At 40.4% G+C, this 9567-nt stretch overlaps 1 protein-coding gene across 14 annotated transcripts in view; it reads right to left on the bottom strand.

Annotated features, from left to right (window-relative positions):
• Nucleotides 1–615: 615 nt before the first annotated feature.
• cacna1db (calcium channel, voltage-dependent, L type, alpha 1D subunit, b) overlaps nt 616–9567 on the bottom strand; it is a 410093-nt gene continuing 401141 nt past the window's right edge. For all 14 annotated transcript variants that reach the window (XM_060931662.1, XM_060931659.1, XM_060931664.1 and 11 more), the window contains 2 exons: nt 8548–8856; nt 616–8347 (listed from right to left, as the gene is read on the bottom strand). In XM_060931662.1, the coding sequence (XP_060787645.1) occupies nt 8054–8347; nt 8548–8856 (603 nt within the window). In that variant the 3' untranslated portion in view covers nt 616–8053. The remainder of the gene's footprint in view (nt 8348–8547; nt 8857–9567) is intronic.

Here is a 9567-nt window from a genome sequence, read left to right as displayed (position 1 = left end):
ACCTATTAGTCTGTTTGCAGTGTTCAAATTCAGAGCAAATTTGATACTTCTGGTTTGTTTAGTTTGATTTGGTTTCACACTGCACATAGTTACTTGAACCACAAAACAAAACAGTGGCTGAGATCCATGTAGGGCTGAAAACATGCACGTTAAACTATTTCATTCATTGGTCAGAAACATGCTGGCCCCAGGGTACGATTCAAATGGACTAAACACTACATATGTGAATGCATACTTAATGTCTTATTGCACAAACCTGTTAGGAAGTGCAGTGTTGTGCACAGGGGGGATTTGGGGATTGCAAGTTGTAATGTCTTAAAAAAAAAAGTTGAATTTTCTCATACACGAATAAGCGTTACTGAGCTATGTAACACAAGACTTACTCAAGTTTGTAATTTGACAAAGTCTTAAATATCACTTGCACATCTGGAATTATGTGAGCCTATATACAGTTATAGATTTCTGCACCAGTGCCTAATAAAGCATGTGTAGAATATACATTCTGTCAGTTCACTGAAATGAAATGTGCAGATTGGCGGCAATACAAATTTAACACTACTTCTTGTTTACTAATCTAATGGTTTCATGTCTTGTTGACTACCATAGCACTGAGTATTTTTAAACAGTTTATTTGGTTAGAAAATAATCCAGGCCAAGAACAAGAGAGAAAAGCTAATGTACAAAAACAGATTGTCCATCGATACAAAACTGGCAATTCTGGGCAATGAGCTACAGGCAGATCTCAGAATACTTTAAATAAATAGTTATTGAACAAAGGGTACGATGTCATGTACACAACCACTATATGAAAATAAACCATTTTAATTAAAACCTTTACATTGCCTCTTGGAAATTTGTCTTTGTAACATAATTTGACACAATTTTCCTAATAAAACTGCTGTTCGATGCAAAAGGACTTGTGTACATTTGAATGCCCTATACCTAATTTTAAGGATTTTAAAATGACATGAATGGAGCAAATGGCAAGGAAATGTATTTGAAATACAAATGACTGTATGTGAAGTCTTGAAATTTAGCTTTAAAGTTTGGTCTCATTTCTATAACCTCCTGCTGCTATACAGTACAGCAATCCTGGCTTATCAATCATGTTGGCTGAAAAACAGCTAGTGTGTTCTCATCAAATGCATATTTTGTACAGCCCGTTTGATGCCTACATTTTCCAAATTCCAAATATGAAAATGAGATCATTGAGGACATTGCAGTGTGTGATACCAGAAATGTTTCTCAGAGCCCTTGTTGGTAAAGTGTGGTGCAAAGCAGTTTGGCTTTGTGCAGGTTTCAAGCATTCGTGCTATGCAAGTGATGCAGATGCAGTGTTTTACGATGTAGAAAAATAATACAAAACACAATTCATGACTGAATCAGTGAGTGTGCCATGGCAGTGAGTGACAGACGCAGTATTCCCAGCATCTCGTTCATTTTGAAACAGAATTCATCCCTGGAGTTTTAGTTGAACACGAGATGACGAGCCTTTTCAAACGGAGCATATAAACTGACCGTGCAGTACAAAATTATGATATGTCCACATTTGGACCAACAAAGTTGTGAAGTAACATGACATTTCATCAAATGGGCTTTATAAAAGATTGTCTTTGTGTACAGTAGCATGAAAAGTGCAAAAAGCAGTTTTTAGTTTCAAATATCTCTAGGCAAGAGTGAAAGTGTGAAAAAAGCTCTATGGCTCAGACAATACGTCAGGTTTCATTTGTCGAAAGCAAACATTCTTGGAGTTTATACCCTTTAAAAATGGGTTTAAAAAAACAACAACAGAAGTACCTGTTACAGCCTTATGACTGGCAAGAATATTAGACGAAAAGATACAAGCCAAACCTGAATATGAAAATACTGAAAACTGTTTTCATAATGGTAGTTACATACGTAACTGTTATTTAATGAGCACTGGATAACTGTCAGGTGCAGCGAGAATCACTGGGATACATTATTTTGTGTGCGCGCGCATGCATGTGTACCGAGACCTTTTTATAAAGTCACAAAGTGGCATATGAGAATATTTGCAATAAATTTACAATAAATACCACTGTCATACAGCCAATTGTTCCTGGAAGTTTCTCACTTAGTTCTTGCTATTGGAACACCAGTTCAGAATAATGATGAACTCTGGCAATTATTACTTACTACTTACTAAGGCCGCCCACGGGCGAGCCAGCTGTCTCATTCTGTGCTGCGAATTCTTCTTTCATGTTGACACCAACATCATCTTTCAGTACGTCAGTGTATGTCTTGATTGGTTTACCACAATGCGTTTGCCCATGCACAGGTTCCCACAGTAAGACTTTGTCGACTGCAATCTTAGAATGACAATGACCATGACCAGCAACACCCATTCTCCTGACAGCTATTTTGCTGCAAATAGATGGTAATTCTCCGTACAGAACTGTATTTGGAATGTGATCTTGCCATCTGACATTGAGTACTTTTCTTAGCATTATTTCCTAAGTACCATTTAGTGACGGTTCAAGTTGTTTTGTTAAAGTCCAGCTTTCTGATCCACATAATAGCACTGTTTCAACTGTAGCAATGAAAAATGACAGCTTTACACTATGGTATAAATTAGATTTCCACACAGTTTTCATTTTACTCAGAGCTTTCCATGCAAACGCTTTTCTAATTTTTATGTCTTGCTCATCAGATTGTACCCAAGCATTTAAAGTCATTTACTTACTTATCTACTGTGAGCTGGCCTAGTGGTTAGTGTGTCTGCCTCTCAATAGGGAGATTGCAAGTTCTACTCGTGGTTGGGTCATACCAAAGACCATCATAAAAATGGTACCTTACTGCCGTCTGGCAAGACACGCTGCAATACAGATGCGAGTAGGGAGTCAAACTCTCACAGTTACCAGAGGACTAACCCCCAATGTAACCCTAGCTGTATAGGTGAGAGGCTGAGGTCTATAGAAGTGGAGATTGCGCCCAATGCGCCTTAAGGGTCTGGTTAGTACTGGGACAGGAGACTGCCTGGGAAGACCAAATCCTGGCACGGGAAGGACTTTGATTGACTTACTGCCATTTACTGGCATTAGTGGTCATAGAACCTCATTTGCATATGTAATTAGTGTTCCCTCCTTGCAAGTGCCAGGAAATTGGAGAATCACTAGGACACAAGGTTATGAGGAATTGGACTCACCTTATGACTAATAAGAAATCTGATCACAGATGACCGCCACACTTGCATCCCTGAAGGGATAATATTAACCTTGTCCACCCTGGAGAAAGGTAGAAACAGCACAGACTACCTAGAGTGGCACTCCTCAGAATACTGTCCAAGAGAAGGAGACACTCCTCTTAGAGTGGAATATCATGAAGGTTGGGCGTCTGGCCCATCTGTATGCCCTAATGATGTGTCCAGCACCTAGTGGGCCAGTCTCTGCTTACAAAATGGAGCCCCTCATATCTTTCAGATGAACAGTTGGTCTGAGAATTGGATAGCTGCCATCTGGTATACTACAAATAGTACCATAGGGTGCATACCATGCACAGCAAGGATTATGAGGATTCATGGAACGCTTCAAAGTTAATCAAGTGAGTGACAACACTGTCTGATATGACCGTGGTCAGGAATCCTGGAATTCAGCCACAATCCCAGAGTAACTGGTCCATCAATGCAAACAAGGTGAACTAATCAGCAGAGCATCCAGTTCTCTCATTTTTGTCCCAGTGACCATGAGCAAAAAGGCAGTGGTTGTTAGCAAAAAGGCAGAGATGCTCATTTCAGTTTGGCATCGTGCATAGGTTCACAAAGGTGCCCTTAAAGGGGAGATCGCTGCCACATACTCCTTCAGTGTGCATGGGTTCTGGCAATGCTATGAATCCAGCCTATAGGGTTAACACCATTCAAGAAAAAGCTAAGGGCTTTTCCCCATCTTTCCCACCTAAGGGCCTGCAAGATCCCTGTACTACGAAGGCATGCCTTATAAAGCACCTGTGCTCTGTGGTATGGAAATAAACATCACATTAGTCCAGCAATGGAAACTGGTCTTGTCAGTGCACAGCTTGGATTACGTTTGAGAACCTGAGCAGAGGAACCAATTTAGACTTCTCAAATCTACAATTTGGGCGGAATGGTGGTGTAGTGGTTAGCACTGTCGCCTCACAGCAAGAAGGTTCTCGGTTCGAGCCCAGTGGCCGATGGTGGCCTTTCTGTGTGGAGTTTGCATGTTTTCCCCATGTCTGTGTGGGTTTCCTCCAGGTACTCCAGTTTCCCCCACAGTCCAAAGAAATGCAGGTTAGGCTAATTGGTGGCTCTAAATTGACTGTAGGTGTGAGTGGTTGTTTGTCTCTATGTGTCAGCCCTGCAATGATCTGGCAACTTGTCCAGGGTGTACCCTGCCTCTCGCCCATAATCAGCAAGGATAGGCTCCAGCTTGCCCACGACCCTGCACAGGATAAGTGGTTATGGATAATGGATGGATGGATCAACCAATCCACTCTGTTTTCGTATGGCTATTCCATTGTAATGGATCAAAACTGGTCTCGGCCATCTCATTCAGCCATGAAAGAAAATATCAGACACATTCTATTCAAAGCCACCACCAATTTAAGAGTTGCTGCCTGTTTCCAGTTTCTGCGAGCTAGCAGGGACTGACTCAGATCTATATTCAGATGGTACTGAGTCTAAGGTTGAACATGGCAGTTCAATTGTATGGTCCAGTCAACCACACGGTGTTAACATTAGCTTCACCATGCAGGACCTGTGAGAGTCATACCCTGTCTTTTAGATGAGGCAGTGAACACCTAGCTGGTACCAGTCTTCGGCTTCCAAACAATTCATACACCGGTTACACAAGCGTGAATCTTGCAGTATGGCTCCTTAGTGTAAAAAAATGGGGCAGTACAGCCCAAGTGAAGAGAACAAGGGTTCCATCATAAGGATGGGAAACCAAATCCTGCCCCACAGCTGCATGGTAGTGTGGTGAGAATTAGAAATAAGGCTAGCAATGCTAACAGGGGAAGGCCAACTCAAAAATAATAGGTACCACAGAGTGCTGTACTGATCTACGAAAAAAGGGTGGTAGGAATGTATTTAACAGTTATCCCATGAAATCGAGTTGTACGTGAGCTGATGGCCTAAGTTGGCTATAAGCCATGTACAATATGATTGAGTGGAATAATTGTTTTATTCTATCCACATTCACTGGATTTTGGAGATGCTGGAGATCATTCTTATTTATTTTCATTGATGCAGGAGAGCATGTTTTTATTTTTTGCAAATTCAGTAAATAACTTTATACAAAACGTATGACAAAATAATTTCCACTTAGAACGTAAACAAACTGGCAAAAAGACAGTAGCAATTTGTGAAAAATGCTATAATAATTCTTGAAAAAAGATACATTCTTACCATCAAATACTTTTATTCCATATTTTGTTGCTTTTTTTGTATTTTTTGTGGTTTTGTTTTCGAGTAGAGTTTTTATTTAATCTTTGGTTGGTTCGGCAACACGCGCCACCATTTTCTTCTTCTTTAGGGTTTTTTTGGGGATTGGCAAACCAACTTAAAGGTGCATGACTGCCACCGACTGGGCTGAAGTGTGGAGCAGGAGATATTTGGGGGGGGGGGATTCTTTTTGCTATTTCTTTTTCTTTTAAATACTTGATAAAGTGATGTATTTGACTTGATGCGCTTCGCCATTTTGTTTTTCCTTTACTCATGGTATACAAGCTGATAGCCTCGTAGTAAAGTAGCCAATCAGAGCGCGAGATTGCTCATATCCAATGAATGTGGATTAAAAAAAAAAAAATTATACTCACCAAGGCAAAACAAAAAAGATGACACTCCTCCCAGCTTTAGAAGACAGAAAACCTGGATGACTCTATATGATATACATTGGGCCCACCATGTGTACAAGGTGAGCAGAAGAGGAAATATGGCCATATGACAGTGATATTTATTGCTAATACATAACATGCTCCTTGAATGTGTGCACACACAAGAATGTGCCCAGGTGATTCTCACTGCACATGGCAGTTAGAAGAAGTAAAAGTAGACTGTTTCTTCAAATAACTGGGCACATTCAATAGTTTGGCAATTAATTTATCCGTAATTCCATGTATTATTTAGTTAAGAGACTTCACTGGATTGGATGGCATAACCTGTATGATTGAGAATTGCTTAATTTCTTAAAATGCTATACTGTAAACAATGACTAAGTTATTAGATAATCGTCTGTGAATGTTTTGAGCTGTCCAAGTGACATTTAGAACTGACGATGACTTCTTTCGGCTGCTCCCGTTAGGGGTCGCCACAGCGGATCCTCTGCTTCCATCCTGTCCCAATTTATGATCTGCACATTTGATTTGGCATAGATTTTACACCGGATGCCCTTCCTGATGCAACCCTCTCCAATCTATCCAGGCTTGGGACTGGCACTAAGTATGCACTGACTTGTGCAACCCCAGTGGCTGGGTATTTACATGACAAACATGAACTAACAGACAGGCTAAAAGTGTCTGTGGTCACACCACAAGTCCAGCTGTCCAGACTTAACATTATGAGAGATTAATAAATGCTGGTTAGTTTTATGCTAATAAGAGCATTCTAGCTGGCCCTCTCTAGCTTTAATTTATTCTTGGACTCAGTTTTGTGTGAATTATGGACCCTGTTCATTTGGACAGCCTAATCAGAGTGCAGCTTGTAAATGACAGTATGATACACTCATGCAGCGGTTGCGACAGTTGTGTTGGCAATCTGAAAATGGGCGAGAACTGTTTCACTCCCCATCCCAATGTCTTTGGTCCCTAAGGGAACATGCTGACATTACATTAGAGCCTGACTGGTAGAGGTAGCAAAGGTGCAGTGTGGAGTTAGCAGCTCTTGGGTAGTGCAGATGTGTGTAGGTAGTACTTCACATGACTGGTCACCTGAGGATTAGGAGTGTGTGATGAGGACAGCAGGCGCTTTCACACACGTTCTTCAAAACCATGCAAAAATAAAATGGAATCTTAAAAGGTATAAAGCATGAAAACACGGCCTATACTACATAAACATGTTTGTGAAAATAAACGGTATTTGAATGTCACTCAATGGTACAAAATGTCTTGGAAAGCAGCACTGGTAACACACAAATCTACTTATGCACTTCCTATGCGCTCAGTATGCACAGACGTACCTTGTAATGTGACGTATTTCCAAAAACGTACCAATTATATTCATGTATTTATTTAATTAATTATTTATTTTTTCCTTTACTTAATCCTAATCTGATTTAAAAAAAAAGACCTTTGCAGAGAAAAAAAATATATATTTTACGCAGATTTACTCTGCCTCCAGGTTATGTGCACATGCATGCCGATTTTGAAAGCTGCCCCATTAGAAGGACAAAGAGGATCTTATGCATATCGTGTACAATTTGCATTCACACTGGCTCAAACCATGGCTGGACGTGTTCTTGAAGTGTTATTCATAAATACTTTTAGTTCTGGGTGGAATATTACCGTGTTTGTGCTAAAATTATTATTTTATCTTTATTAGATAACATAGTTTGTAACTGTTGGGAGAAACTTGCCTAGATTTTATGCTGTGTTGTCGGATTCTCCCTCATGCATATGCAGTAAAGATGTGTTTTTCAAGTTTGATAATATGCTTACGGGGTGATATTGCTTAACAGTTTTATCTGGCTGTTTTATTGATTCTTTTTGAGTGACACTGGGAATGGACAATGAATGGCAGTGTATTGAAGCTAATTACTAGCTTTTGTGTATGTGGGTAAGGCAATGGAGAGGGATATGACTGCAAAACCTTTTTTTTTTTTTGGTTGATATGTAAAGAATGTGGAAAAATATTCTTGTAAAAAGCTGTTGAGAAACACACACGCGCACGCACACATACATACAGTTGAGAGCTCACATTTCTTGTGTCTAATTTTTCTGCAGCAAGCCCATGTCCCAGTTAGGTGACAGCTGTAGAATGGGATAGAATTTTGCTTGGTTGATTGGCCCAGAGAGTTGTTTGTCTCCACTTCTCTAGAAGGCACTATTTCTCCTTTCATTTGTTTGTTCTGTTTTTTAGCAAATGCTATAAATTTGAAATGCATATAATTTCGTCTGTGAGGTCCTCCTCGTATTTACTGTTTGGCTCCGTCTCCTCATCGCTGTAGTTATGGAGACTGTGGCCTATGATGCTCTGGGGTGGTGTGGTATCTGTGCCATCTGATCCCATACAACTGCCCAGACTTCCGTTTAGCAAGTTGCTTGCTGCGCTTTCCATTTCATCAATAGTCATCTCGCATGCATCTGCAATCTCGTGTTTGGCTGCTGCCACAAAATTTGGGTCCTTTGCATATTTTCCCAGTCCCTCTGATATCAACACCTAGAGCAAAGATTAAAAAAAAAAAAAAAAAATTCAGTCAGATTCTGTTTTACCACAATGGCTCTATGGCATAAATGATGCTTTCCTACCTTCTTGCTAATGAACACAATGACCAATTTAACAAAAAAAAAGAGGACTGGATGAACATAATGTATTATGCACCAAAATACAGAAGACCAAGCAATAAAATTCCCACTCACTGCCTCCACCAGACTATGAGCACTTCCTCTCTGCTGTAGATACTGACTGCTGTAGGTGGGTGGGATCTGTAAGAGGGAGGAAGTGGGTGTGACCGATTTGGGTGACCAATCATGGCCCTTCTGGGTGTACCAGGAACTGCGACGAGCCAATGCTGGAGTGCTGCTGGCACTGGGTGGAGCTCCATGCCAGTCCACCTGGATGAGAGGGGTGTAGGATGGGGGTGTGTCCGGGGGCGTGGACCATGAGTGGATCGAACGTGTAGGAGAGAGTCGTGCTTGGCTAGAGTCTAGGCCAGCTACAGCCATCACCTAGGCAACATGCATGGGATGGATGATTTTCAGTAATGGAGGATCTTATGTAATAAATAAAAATTGTAAAAACAAAGCAGTGGTTTATGTCAGAGGTGGACAAAGTACCCAACTTCATTATTTAAGTCAAAGTACAGATCCCACTGGTCAAATGTTACTCCGATACAAGTGAAAGTTGTCCAGTCAAATTTTTACTTAAGTACTGAAGTACTTGCTTTTAAAAATACTTAAGTGTTAAAAGTACATTTTCTGTCAGTGGACTGTTGTATTATTGCCACAACGCTTACAGAATCTAATGCCTCTGAAGCAACCGACTGGATTTACAAGATGAACGCATGCTGTGCCATCATGGTGGCTTAATGTTAAGCTAGATAGTCAGTGAAGCGCCACCTGACATGCTAGCAAACGCTTTTCAAACTCAAAATCATATTGGGTAGCTAACGTTACTAGAATAGAAAGATTTCTACATTCAGTTTATTTAGCAAGATTAGGCTAAAACATATTTCTGAAAGGACTTCAGATAAGTTAACGTTATTCATGTTAGCATAACTCCGTTTTTACACGCTAACAGAGTGTCCAAGTTAACTAGCTATGTGTTAACGTTAGCTGTGGACAAGCCAATGGCAACTTGGTGGGCAAATCCATAGAAAGTCATTTGACTAACCAGACTGCATAGCTATTGCAACATTATCACTAGCTCTAAAAGCGCAG

This window comes from Neoarius graeffei, chromosome 10 (assembly GCF_027579695.1).
Source record: "Neoarius graeffei isolate fNeoGra1 chromosome 10, fNeoGra1.pri, whole genome shotgun sequence".
NCBI lineage: Eukaryota > Metazoa > Chordata > Actinopteri > Siluriformes > Ariidae > Neoarius > Neoarius graeffei.
The sequence above is the reverse complement of the archived record's forward strand: the minus strand, read 5'-3'. Positions and strand labels throughout refer to the sequence as shown.